Source organism: Rhodnius prolixus, unplaced genomic scaffold (genome assembly GCF_049639745.1).
Source record: "Rhodnius prolixus isolate KJV_2025 unplaced genomic scaffold, Rpr scaffold_7, whole genome shotgun sequence".
NCBI classification, from domain to species: domain Eukaryota; kingdom Metazoa; phylum Arthropoda; class Insecta; order Hemiptera; family Reduviidae; genus Rhodnius; species Rhodnius prolixus.
In genome coordinates, this window is record NW_027411582.1 from 10812216 (window position 1) to 10835668 (window position 23453).

At 32.3% G+C, this 23453-nt stretch overlaps 1 protein-coding gene and 2 long non-coding RNA genes across 7 annotated transcripts in view; 2 read left to right on the top strand and 1 right to left on the bottom strand.

Moving 5' to 3' along the window:
• LOC141446939 (ATP-binding cassette sub-family F member 3) overlaps positions 1-7544 on the top strand; it is a 9671-nt gene extending 2127 nt beyond the window's left edge. Inside the window, exons 4-15 of one of the 2 annotated variants that reach the window (XR_012454013.1) lie at positions 392-520; positions 601-695; positions 2266-2370; positions 2452-2610; positions 2971-3180; positions 3256-3453; positions 4519-4677; positions 4876-5050; positions 6341-6521; positions 6619-6839; positions 7110-7330; positions 7407-7544. Coding sequence is in view for 1 of the 2 variants with exons in the window: in XM_074113955.1 (XP_073970056.1) it covers positions 392-520; positions 601-695; positions 2266-2370; positions 2452-2610; positions 2971-3180; positions 3256-3453; positions 4519-4677; positions 4876-5050; positions 6341-6521; positions 6619-6839; positions 7110-7265 (1788 nt within the window). In the remaining variant the exon portion in view is untranslated. Of the gene's footprint in view, positions 1-391; positions 521-600; positions 696-2265; positions 2371-2451; positions 2611-2970; positions 3181-3255; positions 3454-4518; positions 4678-4875; positions 5051-6340; positions 6522-6618; positions 6840-7109 lie in introns of both variants that reach the window. The other variant, XM_074113955.1, reaches the window with a different exon arrangement.
• The window catches only part of LOC141446948 (uncharacterized), a 26216-nt gene extending 6113 nt beyond the window's left edge, over positions 1-20103 (bottom strand). For all 4 annotated transcript variants that reach the window (XR_012454026.1, XR_012454024.1, XR_012454022.1 and 1 more), the window contains exons 1-2: positions 20052-20103; positions 18987-19158 (exon numbers count right to left, since the gene is read on the bottom strand). This is a non-coding gene — a long non-coding RNA (uncharacterized lncRNA). The remainder of the gene's footprint in view (positions 1-18986; positions 19159-20051) is intronic.
• Positions 8077-23453, top strand: part of LOC141446946 (uncharacterized) — a 119755-nt gene continuing 104378 nt past the window's right edge. Inside the window, exons 1-3 of the long non-coding RNA XR_012454020.1 lie at positions 8077-9287; positions 9381-9602; positions 10936-18388. This is a non-coding gene — a long non-coding RNA (uncharacterized lncRNA). The remainder of the gene's footprint in view (positions 9288-9380; positions 9603-10935; positions 18389-23453) is intronic.

A 23453-nucleotide genomic window follows, 5' to 3' on the forward strand; every position in this document is an offset into this window, starting at 1 on the left:
TTCATAATAACGGACGCATTACTGTATGTCGTTATATTAGATTTCAAGAGGTTGATCCGAAAGCCTTTGCCACAACTGTCTGAAGGAGCCTCTGTGAAACTACCCGAACTTACAGTCCGCATAAAAATTCTCAAACCAAATAAATTACAATAAACCCAAAAATTCATGAACTTAAAAATATTCTTTTCTTTCATTTTTATTTTACTTCGAAAAAATGGCATAATCTAAGTAGACCTTCGTTTCCAACTCTATCCACATATGCTTTTTCAACCTTTCCTGTTGCTACTATTTTTTATTTATAGACTCGCATTATCGAATTCATTCAATGCGTTATTTATATTTATTCCACTGTACAATTTTTTTTTAAACTGGTGCTACATTTCTATTTTAGAAAGTTGACGCTAAAAAGTTAGAGAAAGCTGAACAAAAATTGCAACAAAAATTGGAAAAAAGAATGGAAGGAAATGTTGGGAACAAAGTTGCTCCTCCTGTAAAACTGCAAAGTGCTACAGCTTCCCAGGTATTATTACTATTCTTTGGAAATTAACAATCCTTTTCTTTTTTTTTCCAAATTACTCTGAATATGTAAAATTTAACTAGGTAACTTCAAAAAAAGAATTTAAAATGGAAGCCAAAGGAGTCAACAGAGGTCAAGATATAAGAATAGAAAATTTTGATGTTTCATTCGGTGACAGGTATTTTTTTCACTTTACTATTTCTTAGATAATTTTTAAAATTTAACGCAGTATTGATATTTTATTATTATGATAAATTTATCAATTAATATATAAGTCATTAACACATATGTAGATGATGTCATTATTATCAATAACTTCCGCAACTAAGATTTATATGAGTAGTACTAATTTCAGAAAATAGATTAATCTAATCTATTTTTTTTTTTTGAAATTGTTCAAGTGAATGAACTATATTCATATTTGTAAATTAAATATATTATTTTGATTATCTTTATAATAATAGTGAAACTCTGATGTTGAGTATAAACATCAGTTTGTTCTAAACCTTAATTATACTACATTTTATAGAGAGGAAAAAAAAAATCTATAACCTTGAACAATGTCCATGAAATATTCTCTACATTGAAATTAATTGCACTACAATTGGAGCTAATGCTAAAAGGTCTCCTTTGTAGTTGATCGTTTTTTTAAAAATATTTTGCTTACAATTATCCCAATTATAGAAGTAAATAAATGAAAAATAAGTGTCTCTTTAAATATTAATTGAACATTGTCATATTATTTTTTATACTTTTTGAATTACTATATTATATTTCTAAGTTAAATCATTATGAAAGAATTGACATATTTTTGAAGGCCTGTTAGTTTATTTTTTACTGGCTATTAATCAGATTATTATTTCAGATTATTAATTAATGAATTTCCTTGGGAACTATGTGTATATACGTAACTATAGAATCAAATTTTAAAATAGCAGAAAATTTCAGTTACAGTTAGCTAAGACATTTATAGACTTTAAAACTGTAACTTTACGATAATATAGACGCGAGCTCTATAAAGCTACGGTAGAATATATTAAAAGAATGTATGTCATACGAGAACGCGAATTGGTGATGTTGAACGAAGAGGGGACTTTACTTCTTAACAATGGTACCCAATATCGGTACACGGACTGAAGCAAGTGAGCTAAAATGTTCTGATCACATGGTCAGGATGTACCAGTGTTCCCCACACAAATATTATTGTAGAATGAATATAAGAAAAAAGGAAATTGGGATTACAAATTATTGGGTGAAAAGGAAAGATGGTGTGCTCAAAGGATAATATACTAGATGCGAATCAGTTATTGCTAATACCCAATTTGACGGAGGCTGAGTTGGAATTTTAACAAATGGACTGTCATAAGATCGCCGACTATCGAGAATTACAAATACCCTGTGAAAAAATGTGCTATTAGAAGTTTTACATTTTGTTTTCCTGTTGAAGGAAAGCAGTGTTTTCTCAACCTTAAGGAGCAGATGAAAATTCAAAAATTAGTAATCTGTCCTGCTAACTCACTCTTTCATCCTCCACATATGTTAATTTTTAATTTTATAACTGTGGTTTAAAAAAATGTAATTGAATAGATTTTTAGAAGAAAATTTATTTGTCAAATTATTCAGAGCTTATAAAATTCATTTACAAAAATTGAATGTAACTTATAAGGTACTCCCGAAAAAGAAATTAAAACAATTTAAATTAATGTTTTATCTGGTTTGACGTGAGGTTCAAAAATTTCTTGTTGAAGGGTTTTACTTCAGGCTGCGGACTTAGTGCTTGCTTTTGGCAGAAGATACGGGTTAGTTGGTAGAAATGGTCTTGGAAAAACTACTCTCCTTCGAATGATATCGAGGTAATTTTTTTTAAATAAATTTTTATGATAGTTCTTACAATTATTTACGAATTTCACATCTATTCTTAAATATTTTCCTAGTGCTCAGTTAAGGATCCCCTCGCATATATCTGTGCTACATGTAGAACAAGAAGTGGTTGGTGATGAGAAGACAGCCTTAGAGAGTGTACTGGAGTGTGATGTAACTCGCCAAACATTGCTTGATAGAGATCGAGAAATTAATGCACTTCTCGCTTCAGGGTAAATTTTTATTTTATTAACCTTAGGAGTAGAATGATTTTTAAGAGAAATAATAAGTGCGTTTTTAAAGGTATAATTAGCAGTAAAACAATGCAGTTTCAAGGATGACCCCGCTATCTTTTTAATATTGAACTTAATGAAATTAAAATTAAAAATGGATTATGTGAGCAAAGGCGCACTAGGTACTTAGCCCTTTCCCTTCGTTCACTTCCAAAGTCCACTAGACAAAATTCCAATACTTTAAGGCTCAATTTTCTGAATCTAATTAACCCTCGAAATAAATTGGTTAATTAATTTTAATTACATTTTTTCACTAAGTAATTTTATATATGGTAAAATTCAGTTGCAAATTTCCGACAGGCAGAAAGATATAAATGAAGCCCAATTAAGCACAGAACTATCTGAAATCTATGCAGCACTCGGTGCAATGGAAGCGGATAAAGCACCAGCCAGGGCCGGCGTTATACTTGCTGGTTTAGGGTTTACAACGGAAATGCAAGCACGTGCCACAAAAACATTTAGCGGTGGTTGGAGAATGAGATTAGCACTGGCCAGAGCATTGTTTTCAAGGTTAGGGTAAAATTTTAACCAAGTATATAAACTTTTTGTAAGCATTTGAGTCTGAATAACTTTATTATTTTTTAGGCCTGACTTACTGTTATTGGATGAACCTACAAACATGTTGGATATGAAGGCTATTATATGGTTAGAAAATTATTTACAAAATTGGCCCACAACATTGCTTGTCGTTTCGCATGATAGGCATTTTCTGGATACAGTACCAACTGATATAATTCACCTACATTCGGCAACATTAGATCCCTACAGAGGAAATTACACGAGGTAAATTTATGTTTTTGGTGAAATGGGTAAATTACATTTTTCTGTAACTGTAATTAATGAAGAATAGAGATGGTGGCACAATTTTTGTGCAAAGATTTCCAAATGTCATTTTGGCCAATTAGAAATGTATAAAATACTTTACACCGTTTAGGTTATATTAGGTGAGCCCTGTATCTTGAGCACTATTGCGAAAACAGGCTGATAGTGCTCTCCGCCAGAATGTCTAGAAGGAAAAGTATCTACTTTTCGCAAGGACCAGGAAAGATTTTTTGTTCCTTAATGTGAAGGTTTTCTAAGACTGTCATGGCTTCTAAAAATGGCGAAAGACGAGATCAATGAATTCAGTCTTTGATTTTTTCTCCTTCCCTCGTGGGACCTAGTGATGAAATGTTATTTGCCTAGATTCAGAAAGTTTAAAGGGACTTGTGTATTGCATGCTGTCTTTAAGCAACTTCCTATTCAGCTCAAAAACTCAGAACGTTAGGTGACAACGGTATCACCTGGGAAAGCCAGAATTATGATACTGAGTCAGTCTGGAATAGTCCGGTAGAGAGTACCAACGTTCATCCAAGAGTCCCCTTTCATTTGTCCCAAAAGTAGGTTGCAGATATCCCTGGTTAGAAATTTAACTTTAAGACCCTTTGTCGGTTTATTGTTCATTTTTATTCCAGCCCTACATCATTGCTAATCCGTCAACCAGAAGACAGATTCCTTCTTCTCCCCTTGCTTCTATGATTTTCTTAGAAACAGCTCCAACATTTTTTTGAAAACTGTGCGCATGCTAAGCACACGCTTGTTAATATTAAATAATAAGTATGTGAGAAGTTTTAACATTAAGCTATCTCGGTAAATTTAGTCTTTCTTTAGAATCTATTCTATTTCTTCAGTTCGATACATTTTATAGTTGCACCAAATAATAGACTCATCTCTGTTATCAAGTACGCCTTAAAAACAGTCCTAATTCTTTTTTCCTCCCTCTTCCTTTACAAGATATTGCAGTAACAGAAATAAGTAAACTCTCTCTAGTATTCTACAGTTGAATAATAAAAATTTCAAATCCTTTAGGTTTTATACTGTAAAATGTGAGAGGCTACGAAATAGGACCAGAGAAATTGAAGCCCAAGAACAGCATCGAGCCCACGTGAAAGAATTTATTGACAGGTTTAGATATAATGCGAATAGGGCGTCTTCTGTGCAGTCTAAAATTAAAATGTTAGAAAAATTGTAAGTATTTATGATTTGTTATTCTCAATAGTTATCGTTATGTTGACAAAATATAAAATAATAGTTATCAAGATATTAGAGTTATGAAATGATAGGCCATAAAGCAAATACTCTGCAGCCTAAAAGTTCTTTGATAGTTTCCTGTACTATGTATCTCATTGATTGGATTTTTTTTATCTATATTAAAATTGGTTTCAGGCCCGAATTAAAGCCAATAGAAAAGGAAGTTGAAGTGGTGTTAAGATTTCCTGAAGTTGATCCTCTTTCACCTCCGATACTTCAACTGAAGGAAGTTTCTTTTGGTTATTCACCAGAAAAGATGGTCCTTCAGAATATAGAAGTCGGTGCAACACTTGATTCTAGAATATGCATCGTAAGTAAAACTACATTATTCATAAATATGTATTGTATGAGAAAATAGTGTGTAGAGGCGCTGATGATAATCGTTCACGTCGATGCGTCAAAAAATTATTACATAGCAAAACTTCCGTTGGATTCCTATTACTTCGAAAATAATTGTTTTTTTGTGTTCTAAATCATACGAAGAATTTTAGGGTAAAATCAGAATTGATTCACAGCAAGCATCGTCTAAACTATAGGCTAAAATTTGATATGGCATAACTACCACCTTAAGCCGTACGTTAATTAACGATTCTTAATATCGGATTACCATGAAAATTGTAATTCAAAGTCGGTAAGTTTTGTTGTAAGTGGTAACTTTAGTATAGCGGTTTTGTGCGAGGATTGTAAGCAGGAAATCCATAGTTTCCAGTCGTGTTAGTTTTGTTAAAAAAAATGTTAAATATCTGTAGCTACCGACCCCGACCAAATTGGAAGTTGAACGTTAAAAAATTACAAAAAGCCTAAATGCACCCATAGATTTCAAGTCAGCTTGCCTTCTGTTGAACTCGAAACTTTTAAAATGCAATAGCGTGCTAATTACTAGTAATTTTTGGGTGTAAAAGTCTAATTTAAGCCGAATCAGAAGGACGATTTCATTAAGTTTTGGGAAGATATGACCAGTCATATAGCCAAAGTAGAGGAAGTAGATTAAATTCATATTTTGCCTGATATTGTGACTTTCTAAATATACTTCCATTTCTCTCGAAAGTAATAATAGCCTTAGGCTTTCAAAACGTACTTAAATCGGCTTCTTTGTCACCGTTCCCAATATAGCTTGTATCAATTGCAATCTAACGTTGGGTTGCTGCAGCACGTTGTGTATGCTAATTAGCAGGAGAATTATTCTCGACCCACCTTAAGCCCACTACCTCAAAGAAAAATACAACAACTTTCTTTTACTGCAGTTTTCAAGTCCCTATCAAATATTTTCTTAAAGCAGATTTTTTTTACTGAATGTTCCATTTCATTTAACCCGCTTCTGGTATTGTAACCAAGTTACAGATTGGCATAAAAGAAAAACAGCCTTTAGCGCTAAATGTGTATAATCTGAGTTTTAGAAAGACTGGAGTCTATTTCTAGAATCGCAATCAACTGAAAGTATTGAAAACCTATAAAACATTTTCAACCACATTATTTCTCTTTGTTGTATAATAGAGAATCATTAGAATTTTATTATGCAATTCACTGCTGAAAATACTCGTATGACGGCAAGAAAGGGTTTAATTTTTTTTTGTATTTATTTATTTGTTTTTCTTATTAGGTCGGCGATAATGGAGCTGGAAAAACAACTTTGCTAAAATTAATTTTGGGTATCCTTTCCCCCACTTCTGGAACCAGAGTTGTACATAGAAATCTTAGGTTTGCATATTTCAGTCAGCATCACGTGGATCAGTTACAGATGAATTGTTCAGCTGTTGAACTTCTTCAACAAGAATTTCCTGGTTAGTTCGTTTATGTATATATATCTATATTTTTTTTTTAAGTTTCTATCAATTTAATAAAATAAGCTTTAATTCACTTAAAATTTTTGTTGTATAGGTAAGCCAATGGAAGAGTATCGAAGACAATTAGGAAGTTTTGGAGTCTCTGGTGATCTTGCCTTGCAGGTAGTAGCCTCACTTTCTGGTGGACAAAAGTCAAGAGTTGCTTTTGCGAAAATGTGCATGTCAAATCCAAATTTCTTAATATTAGATGAACCTACAAATCATCTGGACATAGAGACTATTGAAGCCCTCGGTCGAGCCATAAACAAGTATACTGTGAGTGGTGTATTGTTACTTTCTTCCTCTTTTACTATTCAATATTATATCATCATCTCTTTAATTTTGATTTAAATTCATCAAGATGAATCACAAATTTATTTCTCTTTCAGTTTTTTTATTTTTTTTTATTGTCTGTTGGCCTTTATTAATTATGTTGTTCATGGTTGCGAGATATTAAAAGTTGTTACCAATTTATAACGAGGCAAGAGCTTATCTTTAATTATAATTTATGAATATATACATTTTGTTTTTTGTTTCGTTTTACAGGGAGGTGTAATTTTAGTATCTCACGATGAAAGATTAATCAGAATGGTGTGTCGCGAATTGTGGGTTTGTGGAGCCAGCACAGTGAAAAGTTTAGAAGGTGGTTTTGACCAGTACAGAGAGATTGTTGAAAGGGAACTGTTGGAACTGTCCAAGTGATTGCGCGCCAGTTTCTCCTTTAAATTATAATCTGTCTTTCGTCAAATAAAACTATTATTATTATTGTAATTACAGAATTATTATCTACATCATTTGTCAACTCACTTTTTTTTTTTTTCTTTTAATACATTTTTTTTACAGGTCTTTCTATACGGTTTTTTACGATAAGTGAAGTTATTAATATTTACCAGATAATTATTAAAGCTTATCAGGAAGCGTATGTATGAATTTTGTATTTATTTTTAAGATACTGTTGTAAAAATATAAACACGAAACTAATTAGCAGAATTTATTATTTATTACACCTTTTATCAGTTTTTTTATATGCTGTTCATTTTACCCTATTTACCCTTTTGTTCAAATATATCTTTGGCTGAAGTAAAGAATAGTAAGCCCGGAGGGGTGGCCTATCTATTTTCAGTGCAGTACAGTTAGTTTACTTATCAATCTGCCTCCCGCCAATGTGACGTTAATCTACTATTTTTTTTTTTTTTTTAAAGCATGAATGTAGTCAGAGTGAGGGTGGAGAAATGAAAGTTTTGAGATTTTGTTCTGATGTTGGTTTGGTTAGCAACAGTTATCTATGTCCAAAGAGTGAAAGGGAATGGATTAGGGAAACTATATTAAGGAAGAGTCACTAGTTTTGGAGTATACTGGATGAATAAACAAACTAATAATATTACCTACTAGCTATAACTTCATACAACACATCTAGATAGCTAAGTAGAATGGAAATTTAACAAAAACCACAACAAACTGTTAGCAGTATCGTAACTTGGAACTAAACCTGATAAATATAACAGTGAGCATTGAATGATTGAAATTTTACGATTAATGCAATCAATTTTTAGAAATAATACATCATTTTAGGTTCTACTTCTTACTAATTTCGTTAGATATTTTTAATAGAAAAATAAAAAAAAAAAACAAACGCAATAAGAAAAGCCTTGTGAATGAATCTCACCCAGGAACAAATTATGAAATAATCCATATAAATCTCTTTAGTTCTTTATAAAATAGTAGTAGAATCGTAACGCTAAAGTGTTCCTTTAGGAACTTTCTACGCAAAAAAGGAGTGCAAAAGGAACACTTTAGCGTTACGATTCTACTACTATTTTATAAAGAACTAAAGAGATTTATATGGATTATTTCATAATTTGTTCCTGGGGCACACCTTTCAAAAAATTAATAAAGCTTCTTTTAATAAACAATCTCATAAGTAAACTTGAAAATTGAAAAAATAAAATAAAATTATACAAACATCAAAAATAAAACTTCTTCCAAAAGAAATTTATGGTTATGATTATACTTGTAAGATTATTAAATAGAAAACTGTCAATTTATAACCTTTACGTAGTTCACTCATCTAACTTAGATAGGTTTTTTTCTGTAGTAATCGTTTGTATATAATAAAGTATTATAATGTTAATACTTGCATGTTTAATTCGTGTTAGTGACTGAGAAGTGTATACTGTGTATTCTTTCAATATGTGTTAGTGTCCTTCATCAAAGAAGGTTTTATAAAATGAGAAAACAAAAGTTAAGTGAAACAGATCTTTAAGATTTTACCCTGTGCATGAGCAACACTTGTGTATTTATTATTGTTATTTTCACAAGAAAATTTGAAGGAAAAATGGAAAGCCTCACTGTGAAAAGAAACGTAAAGTTTATAAAAGGTTGTTCTAGTTCACATTTAGCCCAGAATCTGGGCCCCTGATATATGTAAGAGCTTTGATTTTATTGTACAAAGTGGCATTTAGCAGTAAGTAATAAACTAAGATCATGTTCTTTCTAGAATTTTACATTAATCAGCAGGAAAAAAAACCGGACACTTAATATTTTTTATATAAAAAGTTGATTATCAGTAATGTGTTTGTTTTTGTGGGTAATCTGGTTTTTACAGAGAAGGTAGGGTCTAAGTCCATTGAACTAATCCCGTCAGGATTAGTAGGGCATGAGATAAGACTCAGATGTGGCTTATTTGTCTTGATGCTGCTTTACCTGACGGAACTCTTCTAAACTGTAAGTAGGTTTTTGCACCTTTAAAGATCTTTAATTTATTAACCACGCCTTTTCTGTTATTAATAGACGTGTTTTTTTTGTATTTTGGTCCAGAATAATGGTTATTTCGAATGTAGACGTAGCCCGAGCTGATGCCTTGGCAAGAGAAGGCCGGAGCGTCCGATCTATCGCAGAAACGCTCGGAGTAGCGAAGTCCACCATTTATGATGCACTCCGGCTTTTTCGGAAGACTGGCAGTTACGAGCTGCATTACAATAACATACATACGTACATACAACCATTCTTTAAAATAAAGCGTTTAAAATAATTTTAAATGTAGGCATTTGAATATTATAAGGATGGTTTATAAGTATAAATTAGATATTGAGCCTATCATAATCATATGTAAATTGGTAATTTTAGGTTGCCCGATTTTCTTAAAGCTTAGAAATTTTATTAAATACGTTATTTCTGGAAGTTTTTTTTTTTTACGGAATCTATAAACACCCAGTTTTGTAAGGTATATCGTGAAACTCGAAGTAAAACTTGTCCTACGTTATGTTTTAGACTAAACCACTATTTGCAATTGTTTTATAGGTTTCAACCTTATATTATATGATAAAGCAAGTACTCAAATTCGTTTTTAAAGTTATTATGTAACCTAAAAGGAAATTGATTGAAGGAACTTACAGTAAATGATTTAAGTTCTGTTACTGGAAGAACTGATAATCTTTTTTAAACAAAAACTATCTCAATAGAATTGAATGAACGTACCAGACATTGATTTTTTTAAGGTGAACTGTTTGATGAAGATTTCTATACATTTTTTTTTTAATTTAACTTAATTGCGTAAATTTGCCATCTAACGTACGTTTTATCGATGCACCATTGAATACCTAGTAAAATTTCAACCCTAATCTCTTATGGTTGATGGATACGAAAGTTGTCTGGTTTGTTTTATGGTTTCTCGAAAACGACTGCACCAATTTGTTTGAAACTTTGTCCAATTACTGAACAAATCATTTTCTATTATTTTTATTGAAAACTGTTATCTGAGATATGATTTCAAAGAGGTTTTTTGAGTGGAAGTTCAACTCAGCACTTTCACCCTTACATAGCTGCTTAAGATACGGACCTATTCTCATTAACTTATGTTACGGTTCAACCACTGATTAAATATTAAAGATAGTTTATTAATTAACCCTAATTTCAATTTTAAAGGAAATCTATTGAGCCAATTTTTAAGAATCGCCAAAATGAAGTCGTGTGTAATAGCTTTTTTCTTTCGTCTTTAAAACTTAAATTACTTTTAAAAACTCGAATTCCAAAAATTAATTAGACTAAAACTAGTGTAATTAAAGTAAAAAAAATGATAAAAAAAATGGATAATTAGTTGGAACTATTTTATTATCAAAAGCACCGCATGGTCACCATTCGCATAACGTAGTACCTAATAAATAAATGAATAAAAAAATATTTTTGTAAATTATTAGTCTTTTAACTTAAATTTTCTTTTTTTGATAATAATTTTAGGATAATTTGGTTTTTATAAAAAAAAATTGATGGAAATATGTTGTTTTTTTTTTTTAAATTTAACCTCATGGTTGTTAAGTATCCTCAATCCTTCTAACCAAATTTTACTAATATTTGTGTTTTCTTATTGTTACAGATACCGAGTTTGGAGTTGTTAAAATCCTAAAGAGTGATTGTTCACGATTTTTTCAACCCTTTAGACCAACCAAAGTTCAGAGTACCCTTTTTAGTTTAGCTTTTGCTGTTAACATAAACAACACTCTTACACTGACACCATATCAGATAACAACAATCACATAAAAACATGTAACAACATGTCTCATAACTACATCCAAGGATAAAATCACATTACACTTAAAAAGTTCGATGGCATTTGAATAATCAATGAGTGTTGTATAATGATTCTTGAATAAAACCTTTTTTTATTACTAAACCATGGTACAGTTGGTTTGAAACCGATATATTTTTGTTGGTACCAAAAGGAAGAAGTCAACAAATAGGTTGACTTATTTGATGAGGTATTATACTGCCCAAGCAAGACATTATTCCGATAATATGTAAAGCAAGAACAGGACCAAAGAAAATTACAATTTAGTTCTAATTACAAATGTTTGAGATGAAAACGTTTATGCAAATGCTGGAATTGGTTAAGATCACCTTAATAAAAACAAAATATTCCAAAAATGGAAAAAAAGAAAATTACTGATGTAAATTTACTTACTGATGACGCTTTTTAAATTGCGCATTAACTACTTTAGCAAATTTATGGCTCAAATCGAAATAAGTAGAGTTTAGGTGTTACTCATTCAATTTTTAGTTTGAAATTAGAATCGAGCTCCAGGCTTTGGTATTAATGAAACATGCCATCACAAAGCTGCGATAAAATAATACATTTAAAAAGTTTTTCTCTTTATTTTGTTACGGAGAAGGTATGGTTAAATTATTTGCAGAACTCAATTTTTAAAGTTTGAGTTCAACAGCAGGCAAGGTGACTTGAATTCTGTGGGTGCATTTAGGCTTTTTGTAATTTTTAATTAGGCTTACAACTTAGTTATGGCTCTTTAGAGGCGTCATCCTCAAGGAGACAGATGTATCTAAGGTGTCATAACTAAGTTGTCGAACTAAACATATGTTATTATAATGATGTTTATCTGAGATATATGAGCGAATTAAGAAAATATTAAATGATAATAAAAAAAAAAATTGGAGTGCTTCCGAAAGCAATTTTGTGGATATTAGAATTCACTTTGAAGCCCCTACTTTTCCTTCCGAAGCCACTCAAGAGGAAGTCAACAGACAGGAGGCACTACTCAACTAGACCTAACGATTCAACGATTTCCTGTTCTTAAAATTCCGAAACCAAGAACGAATTGTTAACCAACAGTTAGTTCTTCTATTCCGACACTAGCTTTTCAGTCATCAACCAACCCTTTAGCAGGCCTTCGCTATCAATTTCCTCTGTCGCCTAAAAACCATAACAACCATCAAGCCTTTCATTGCTGAGACTTTCCTCCTTCAGTGCAGGTTTCCAACTCATCCTCTACATCTCTTTTCCACGAAAGGACAGCTCCTTTTTTTACCTCCAGTTGAGATTATTCTTCGCCTCCAATCAATCCACTCATAACTTCCTTCACCAACCATATTCACTGTTAAGCCGTTCTGCGCAGGATCTCCAAGGCTCTATTTTTTTCTAAAAGAACATTACCAAAGAAAAAACACGCCCTTTCAGATTTAAAACACAGCTCTACAGCTGGCCTCTACTCATAAAAAGCTTCCGTAACATGGTCTAAACCAGTCTGAAGTCTACTTTTCCATCAGATCAGAACATCGATGATAATCTTCGCTAACAATTTCCTCTGTCGCCTAAAAACCATAACAACCATCAAACCTATTTTCTACATGACTAGAGAAGCTCTCATTGCTGGCCAGGGATAATTCAAATTTGAACTTTTTCCATCAATCTCAATTAGTATTAAAATTTAGATTTTTCTTCAATAATTTGGGATATTTAACATGTTCTATGTTTCTGAACCTCACTTTCAGAACAATGCTTTTAATGTGTTTTGTGATTTGTTTCAAAACTAATGCTTCACTTTAGGATCTGTAATTCAAATTGTTTTTTTAAAAAAATAACAGTTAACTATTGCAACACACAAATGCTCTGAATATTAGTCTGCTTGTGCTACAAGGTAAGGTGCTCTTCCCCCATTATTCCCCAATCACCGTGCAGTTTGTTGTGTGGTAAATTGTTCAAATGTAAATGATTATTCCAATACTAACGCTCATGGATAGAAACAGTTTTTAGCTTACAAAGAATGTTTTGTAGATACTAGAATTTGAACATTATCAAAGTTTCCTTTGGGTAGAACATGAAACAAACTTTCACATTAGTATAAAAATGGCTAAATAGGAATCAAAAAGATTAAAAGCTAACATATATCAAAACCTCCAAACCTTGTACTCATAGTCTTATTACCTACACAATTTATTAAAAAAAACAAAAACGTTCAACTTGTAAGTTGGGACCGCTGTTAATATCTGGATTAGATAGCTTGTTTTGTATGGTTCGTTCAATATGAATGTGTTTAAATTTCTAAGTTCTGAGTAGGCCTTACAATACATGAAATGTAGGATGTGATCTTTTTCAGCATTAAGCCAAACTTATAATTGCTTTCAGAGTAAAAGTTCAATCATTTGTTTTAAATATAAAGCGGTACAGCATTTTATTCTATTTGTCGTCTTAAATTAGAGGAAGAAGTCTTTAATTTCATTTTCCATTTTTCAATCTAACAAAGGTTCATTGACTTGTGCGAACTAATAAAACGGTACTTTAGCTGTTTCTTACCCCACAGTGTTGAGGAGGAACCAAGGTATATGAAAGATTTGCTCAATTTCAAACCCAGTTTTATGATATCGAGCCAGCTAGAAGGTCCGAATTTCTTCTAAACAGCTCAATTGGGCAAGTTTGATTCCATCTCTCATCATTCGACTTTAGAGCTTTGTATCCATCGCTTTCTAAACGTAACAAATCGCTCACGAGTAAATAAAGATCTATTTCTATAATATCCTTGTAGAAGTAAAATACAAAATTCCAGAATTGTTGGATAAGAAAAAGAAAAGATAACGGAGACTGTTACTCCTTGTAGCATTCTAGATATAACAGATAACTAGATCTTTTTGTAGAACACTGGCGGCAGAAAAGTGCTCAGATAATTTCATAAATCTTATCTGTTTTACTCTCTCCATCAAACAAATATTGTCAGGCTGTAGATTCCAAATCTCTTCCATTAATTGCCGACGTATTGTCAAAAAAAAATTGTAAATACTTTATAAATTGTAAATCTATAAAGAACAACAACAATCTTCTATATTTCATAGTCTACGCTACAAAATTCCTATAGCATTTTTAAGCTGCTAACAAATAAACAGACCTGTAATGAGGTAACTGCAGAAGTTGGACTGCAGCCAGCCTGAGTCGCCTCATTACAGGGATTCAAGTTTGTTAGAAGTAAAAAAATGGAAGTTGGATTTTTAGCTAAAAGACAGAAATAGAAGTTGTTTGTTGTTAGAAATTTAGAAAAAATATTATGTATTACCTTTGATTCGATTCAAGGCCTAAAGAAATTATATTTGGAATCGTATTTGTTGATTTAATGGAAGATTTTGAATCCGAAGTCTAGTACAATGTGATCCAGTTTGGTGGTAAGGGTAAAATATAATTGCAAGTATCAGGGCTTTTGTTTGCTGTTAGCGTTCTCCGAAAATTATCTGGTAATGGGATAACTGGAATCTACAAGAAGTTATACGTCACTCTTCTTAACTTTTTTTAAAATCGATTTATTTTTGGAATGCTGTACACCCTACAGATAGATAAATAAATAGATCTCTATTAATTCCCTTGCTTTTGTTATGGTAGCGAGTGGTATACTAAATAAATTTTACAAGCTTTATTGAGAAATATGGTGAGAGATGAATCATCTTGCTCCAATGCTGTCTAAAAAATGAGAAATTGGATTTATGCAGAGTCTAAGAAAGGAAATAAACTGGGTTTCTAAATTGAGAAATCTTTTGTTTAACTTAGGTTTCTCTCAAAGGTGGGTTAAGAATGATGCGTTAACAGTAATGATAAGTTTACAAAAACGAAGTCTTTTTTAACTTATCATGATCTGATTTACCGTTTTATATTAGTCTGTGAGAACCTTGCCTGGGATTGAATATAAAAGAGAATGAAAAAAAGAAGTCTCTCTAAAACTGGGTCTTCAGGGAAAACGGCGGTTCCCTAACGTTCGAGTAGTTTCTGTCGGTTTCGATATCGTCGTGACGCTTCAGATAATTTCGAATACGATTACCGTCGTTTTTTTTTTGCATATCAAACGCAAGCGCGTCGATCGTATGTTGCGAAAAAAAATAATGGCAGCCTGCAACAAAATCTTTTATGCCGTACTACGAAGTTCCGTACCGTATTCCGCGTATGTTCATGTTCTTATAGACCCAGCGTAAGAAGGCATATAGGGTAAAATGCTGTTAAGTTTTTATTTAAAATAATTGGTATATGCTTTAGTCTGATTGTGATTATCGATTTTGGTTTTTAAATGTAATAAAAAGATCACTTCTAATATTTTTATGTTAGATTGGCCCTTTTACTCAGTCTGTAGAGATTTCTACATATTTTAACTAAAAGCCTCTACGCACAGACACTCGCAAGACAAGCTGCTTCAGAAATTAGCAATACGTAATTCTTGTTTTTGCTTGAAATGTACATAATTTAATTATGTGATTTGGTTTGGAATTTGAGTTTATATAGACTATTTACCCTTATAGTTTCTGTATTGCTTGCATTTATTGTGAAAGTTCCTATTTTGTTCTACATAAAGATAGCTTTATTAATGCCCAAATTGAAGGCTGCAGATTTACAGCCCTGTTAGCTAAATATTGCTCTCTAACTGCGAGTTATGTTGGGATGATCGTTTCACGTTTCATTGATTTGTCACTTCCTGTAAGTCTTCTAATGAAGTGTACAGTGATTAGGGATTAGTGGGTATTAGAGAGATATTTGGGAGTTCATAGACAAAACTCAGTGCAATTGTCAAAGCGTTACTTAGTTTCGATTTTTTTTCAATGTATATTGAATTACAGCTCCATGAGTTAGGGTGTAATATTCAAGTAGACATTTTGTCACACATTACATTGTATTAATTTAAATTTGAAGTTTCAAAATGCTTTTAGTAGCTTTTCTAATTTCAAACTAAGATGGAATTGGTGAAAATTGTTGTTTTGTCTTTTCAGTTGTTTGTTTGTTGTATTCTTGGTTGTTGTTGTTGTTGTCCTCCCTTTCTATAAATTCCCAAACGCGACTTATCCCTTATTCCACCATTCATGCCAAAATCCCCTCAATTATTTCGCGGTTAACCCCAGTTAATCGTATTCCTTAATCGCTGGTTTTCACCCTGACCTTTCGCAGGTAATGCATTTGTTACAATGTTGACATCTGCTACCCTGCACTATAAAGGGTCAAAACTGGCTGGAATACGGTTAGGCAAGAATGGTTTATTTTTTTTGGGGGGGGGGGGCAGAAATCTGAGCTCTACCTCCTCGTGGTGCCTCCCGGCAAACTGCTCTTATGAGCAGGCTAACAGAACCAGTACTAAAATAACCTCAAATTTTAGCATTTGCAGCCCTTGGATCTGGAAACAGTTCAATGGGTTCGTAAAGCTCTTAGAAGTTGATACCTTTAAGTATTTAAGATCCCCTCCATCTGTAGTGATTTAACTGCATCTAGGCAGTTTGACAAAATTATCCCATAGAATTTGCATAACAAATGTAAAACCATTTTAGTCTGTCCTTGATACCAATTAGGATAAATATGTATAGAGAACTGTAAAAAATTTGTCAGTAGTAAAAAAAAAAAAATCTAGTACGATTGCACTCGATTCACAAGCGGGCAGGACAAAAGATACACCGACTTTTTATTGTAATAATGTAAAAATATTATGATTGTTTTGGTTTTTTCGACCGTTGCTGATTGATGATTTTGGGGTATATTTACGTTTCGGTAAATTTATCACCTTCTTTATTTCCTTACCTTAACGTTTGGTATGAAGTATCAAAATTTGTTTTAGTATTTATGACCGCAACTCGATATTCCCCAAAATCATCGTAAAAATATATTGTCAGTACGCCCTGAAGGTGACCTAGTCCCCAGGTCGAAAGCTCGGCATAGTAAATAAATAATAATGACTGAAATTGGGATTATTCTTTCCTTCCAATTAAATAAAGAATGGTTGATGAAAATGACAATGAAGCTTGAGATGAACATAAATTGACGTGGCTTGGAACGTAAGCAAATTAGAATAGGGTTGAATAGAAGCTTTTACATGATCTGAACAGGTGTCAGGACGCGATTCTGTCTACTGAGATAGAGAGGAGGAATATTCTGATCCCTTCCTTCAAGTGGAGACTTCTTTCTCTCAAATTCCTCTTACTTCCATAAGAAAGAGAGAGAACCAATTTCTCCCGCTACATTTCCTTCTAGAGCTCATGAAAGAAATTAAAATTTTTTTATAAAGCTGACAAAGCTTTATTAAATATTAAAAATATTTTAAATTCGTGATTTACAAATATCTCGGTTTCTATTCTTGATAACTATTTTAAATTAAATTTTGTTCAAATAAAGAAATCCTCAAACGCTAAAACAAGTGTCGAGTAAAAACATTGAATGTAGAATAGTGCTGGAGATACAGGTTATTAAAATTTTACAAATAATTAATTAGAGAAACCAAAAAGCATTTAGCACAAAAATTTAGTAGGAAGAAAAAAATATCTGCTAGTTTCAGTCATAATTTATTTTTATTATGCCGAGCTTTCGACCTAGGGACTAGGTCATCAGGGCTAAATTTAATTTAATTTAGTGGCTTGTGTTTCGAAAACTTCAATAATTCTCAAGGACAAGCAAATAGGAGAACTAAAAAATTCAATTTTGAAGAAACTTTTGGCGATTTTCAATAGATAGAGGTTGTAAGATTTTTTTTAAAAAATAATTAAATTTGAAAACATTTTATATATTCATTTCTGCCAAATGCTTTTTAATAAAATATGTTTAAAATTTGTTTGATAATTAGGTTTACATAAATAAATGACTACATTCTGCAACCTCAAATCTTTTGTTTTCATTCTATATATATTAATAATCAAATGACCATTAAGAAAAGCACGGGAAAAATTAAAGTGCAGACTGCCTCAGTGTGATACTTATTTCGATATTAGCTAGAGTTCACCTCTGTGCATGTACCAAAGTAGACAGACATTAACGAACTCTCCAGGAAGAAGGTACTAATACTAACACACAAATAATAACGTCAGTCAAGCTGTACTCGCTTTCTCAGTTGTATGACCATGTGTTTGTTTGCAGTTGGCTACTGATTCTCTGAGCTGTCTTGCTGTGCATGTGATACCAAAGTGTTTTTGTTCGGAGAAGTGTAGGTTTTTATTACCTGTGTTCGGTTTTTCTGTGTTTGAAAATGAAAAACCCTAGTGTAAATGATGAATACTAGAACTAAAGATATCTCTATTAAGGAATACAAATATACTAGGTAAAATAGGAATTTTTGGTTTTGTTTAGTTTTTTTGAATCCAAAAACCTGCATGATTCCAGTTGGAAAACTGTTAAGAAAACCCACTCGCCTTTCTCTTACTGCAATTATTACTTATTAAAAATTAAAATAATTTTATCAATTATTATCATTATTTAAAAAAAAAATTTATAACTTGAATATACTACTGTTCTCTTATCATTACTGACTCATATACTTAATGTCATGCACTATAAAACACTTCTTTAGTACAGGGTCCCGCAGATCGTGTATTTCCCCAGGGAACTCTAATATCGAAAATCTTCAGGAATGCAAAACTTCCTCTTAAGTAGGGAAAATGAAAATGAAACTTCTTTAACAATAATTAAATCCTTCTAATGCATCAATTCAGTAACTATCCAGAATTATTTAAATTCTTTTCTTTAGTCTTCCTGACAAATATAGTGAACTGTTCTCGAAAAGAACTTCCATAGTTTATGATAAAATTGAGTCAGAATTTTGGAGGTCTCCAGTTGAGAACTCCGCAATGAAAGCAACATTAAATTTGTTTAAAGTAAATAAATATAAATAACTTATTTGTAAGAGAAAATAAACTAACTTTTTCTCAGAGAGATAACATCCTCTGCTGCTTCTTTTTTTCTTAGTCAAATAGAATCCGCAAAAGCTCATTGCTGTCTCGAACTCGATTCAAAAGTCCTCATGTTTTTCTATTTCTTCTTTTTTGATCACAAATTTAAACAGCAACGTTGGCACTAACAAGCCGAGGACACCTGGCAATAATTATATTATATTAGTATAATACCAATACCATGAATAATTTAATTTAGCACTAGAAATAGTTGTTAGTGGTTTCAAAGTAACTGATTCTAATTATTAGATTTATGGCTGAAATTTACTCTGAGTTCATACAGGTCAAGTGTAGAATATTCAAAAATTTCAATTGGCTTTAGAAAGTTTTGAGCTGGGTGCTACCAGAAATTGTCACTTAGTTTTGAATTTCCACTTGGTTTTCCAAACAGGAATGATTTCCAATTTTATAGCTAGCAAATAAGTGTTTTATAAAATAATCATAAAATACAATTATCTTTATTAAAATATTTAATACTTGAATTTATTTTTGTAGATGCCAATAACAAGTTAAATTGAATTATCAGTAACAATTTTAGACAATATCTGTTAATTAAGTAATAAGAGTCACAATCCTAATTAATTTTAGTTTTTATTTTGGTAATTAACTTGCCTAATTCTAATCAAAGTTTATTTCAATTAAGAGTACCGTCAACAAAATTCAAGAAATTTACAATTCAAATATGGATGACGTCCTTTTAACAGGTGGCTGTGAACTCACCATTTGACCTTTCGAAATGGTCAAAATATTAAGATATTAAAAATTTACTTAGGGAGCAAAATTTTACGGAGTTTCTTTTTATTATCACTAAAAAGCATCTAATAAAGTCATGATTGCAATAACTAAAGTAATAATACTTAAATAGCTGATCCAACGCCTTATTGTGTCTGACCCAATGTTAAAACCAGTACTTATTGTTCAACAATAATTAACTTTCTAAATCATAAAGTTATAACAATTTTTTAAAGTTTATTATTTATATTACAGGAATACAAAATTTTTCATTGTAAAATAAGATTTACAAAATAAATTTACCTCATTAATTAAAGTATGTCCTTTTTACTCGTTATCTTTAAACAGAACTGACGTATTCATCTGCTAACTAGATCAATTTTTTGTCGGGTCAAAAGATTCTAACTGAATAGTGGTTATTTTTAATTGTTTTCTTTTGTAATTCATTCAATTTTTATTGCTTCTAGTTTTAAAAAAATAATCAAATGGAGAAATACAAAAGAAAAGTTTCATTTCATTTGTCATTGTACTCTCCTGTATTATCTTTTCCTGTAAAACCTTTCCTGTATTCATTTCTGAGTTCAATATTATTTCGAACAGTTTAATTTAATCCAATTTTATAAGGAAACAAATTGCTGAATAAAACGTATATAGTAAAATTAGCTTCTTTTTTTATCACTTTTTTTTATTATTATTTTTAAAAAAAGATTTGGTTACTTCTATTTCATTGTTTACATCTTTGTGCTCTAGCGCTATACATTTCTTTTTTTTTTGTTTATATCCACTCTTTTCTGCAAAATACCTATATTTCTGTACACTTTTACATTTCATTGTTTGATAATTAGAACTTAAAAAAGAAACTTTTATTTTTAAATTAAGAATAAAATATTAAGCTTTAAAAATGGTTTTGTTTATTTGCCCTAAAGGCAGCCTCACCAAAGGTCTGCTGAAAAAATCATCCTTCATGTAACTCCTATTTTTTATGTTTGATCTCAAACCTTTTTTTTCTGTAAATAAAATTCATTTTATACAAATAGATACAGTATTAAAAGATGATCAAAATATACATCTGAATATCTTCCCTTTAAGTAAATGTAAAGGGTTTTTCCTATTCCAAACGCTATTTCCGTTGCTAGTACTTTCAAAACAGACTAACCACGAATGTACAAGCTCCCCGTGCCTTCGTAATAGAATACAGATGAGAGAACAGTCTCTATTCTTGGCAAAAGTAAAGGGATTTTCCTATTCTAAACGCTTTTTCCGTTGCTAGTACTTTGAAAACAGACCAACCACGAGTGTACAAGCTTCCTGTGCCCTCGTAATAGAATACAGATGAGAGAACAGTCTCTATTCTTGGCCAATGTAAAGGGATTTTCCTATTCTAAACGCTTTTTCCGTTGCTAGTACTTTGAAAACAGACTAACCACGAGTGTACAAGCTTCCTGTGCCCTCGTAATAGAATACATATGAGAGAACCGTCACTATTCTTGGCCAATGTAAAGAAATTTTCCTATTCTAAACGCTTTTTCCGTTGCTAGTACTTTGAAAACAGACCAACCACGAGTGTACAAGCTTCCTGTGCCCTCATAATAGAATACAGATGAGAGAACAGTCACTATTCTTGGCAAAAGTAAAAGGATTTTCCTATTCTAAACGCTTTTTCCGTTGCTAGAACATTGAAAACAGACCAACCACGAGTGTACAAGCTACCTGTGCCCTCGTAATAGAATACAGAAGAGAGAACAGTCTCTATTCTTGGCAAAAGTAAAGGGATTTTCCTATTCTAAACGATTTTTCCGTTGCTAGTGCTTTGAAAACAGACCAACCGCGAGTGTACAAGCTTCCTGTGCCCTCGTAATAGAATACAGATGAGAGAACAGTCTCTATTCTTGGCTAAAGTAACGGGTTTTTCCTATTCTAAACGCTTTTTCCGTTGCTAGTACTTTGAAAACAGACCAACCACGAATGTACAAGCTTCCTGTGCCCTCGTAATAGAATACAGATGACAGAACAGTGTCTATTCTTGGCTAAAGTAACGGGATTTTCCTATCCCAAACGCTTTTTCCGTTGTTGTACTTTGAAAACAGACCAACCACGAATGTACAAGCTTCCTGTGCCCTCGTAATAGAATACAGATGAGAGAACCGTCTCTATTCTTGGCTAATGTAACGGGTTTTTCCTATCCTAAACGCTTTTTCCGTTGCTAGTACTTTGAAAACAGACCAACCGCGAATGTACAAGCTTCCTGTGCCCTCGTAATAGAATACAGATGAGAGAACCGTCTCTATTCTTGGCTAATGTAAAGGGTTTTTCCTATTCTAAACGCTATTTCCGTTGCTAGTACTTTGAAATCAGACCAACCGCGAATGTACAAGCTTCCTGTGCCCTCGTAATAGAATACAGATGAGAGAACAGTCTCTATTCTTGGCAAAAGTAAAGGGATTTTCCTATTCTAAACGCTCTTTCCGTTGCTAGTACTTTGAAAACAGACCAACCACGAGTGTACAAGCTTCCTGTGCCCTCGTAATAGAATACAGATGAGAGAACAGTCTCTATTCTTGGTTAAAGTAACGGCTTTTTCCTATTCTAAACGCTTTTTCCGTTGCTAGTACTTTGAAAACAGACCAACCACGAATGTACAAGCTTCCTGTGCCGTCGTAATAGAATACAGATGAGAGAACAGTGTCTATTCTTGGCTAAAGTAACGGGTTTTTCCTATCCTAAACGCTTTTTCCGTTGTTGTACTTTGAAAACAGACCAACCACGAATGTACAAGCTTCCTGTGCCCTCGTAATAGAATACAGTTGAGAGAACAGTCACTATTCTTGGCCAATGTAAAAGGTTTTTCTTATTCTAAACGCTTTTTCCGTTGCTACTACTTTGAAAACAGACCAACCACGAATGTACAAGCTACCTGTGCCCTCGTAATAGAATACAGATGAGAGAACAGTCTCTATTCTTGGCCAATGTAAAGGGTTTTTCCTATTATAAACGCTTATTCCGTAGCTAGTACTTTGAAAACAGACTAACCACGAATGTACAAGCTTCCTGTGCCCTCGTAATAGAATACAGATGAGAGAACAGTCTCTATTCTTGGCCAATGTAAAGGGATTTTCCTATTCTAAACGCTTTTTCCGTTGCTAGTACTTTTAAAACAGACCAACCACGAGTGTACAAGCTTCCTGTGTCCTCGTAATAGAATACAGATGAAAAAACAGTCTCTATTCTTGGCCAATGTAAAGGGTTTTTCCTATTATAAACGCTTTTTCCGTTCTAGTACTTTGAAAACAGACCAACCACGAGTGTACAAGCTTCCTGTGCCCTCGTAATAGAATACAGATGAGAGAACAGTCTCTATTCTTGGCCAATGGCCAGGGATTTTCTTATTCTAAACGTTTTTTCCGTTGCTAGTACTTTGAAAACAGACTAACTACGAGTGTACAAGCTTCCTGTGCCCTCGTAATAGAATACAAATGAGAGAACAGTCACTATTCTTGGCAAAAGTAAAAGGATTTTCCTATTCTAAACGCTTTTTCCGTTGCTAGAACTTTGAAAACAGACCAACCACGAGTGTACAAGCTTCCTGTGCCCTCGTAATAGAATACAGATAAGAGAACAGTCTCTATTCTTGGCCAATGTAAAAGGATTTTCCTATTCTAGACGCTTTTTCCGTTGCTAGTACTTTGAAAACAAACCAACCACGAA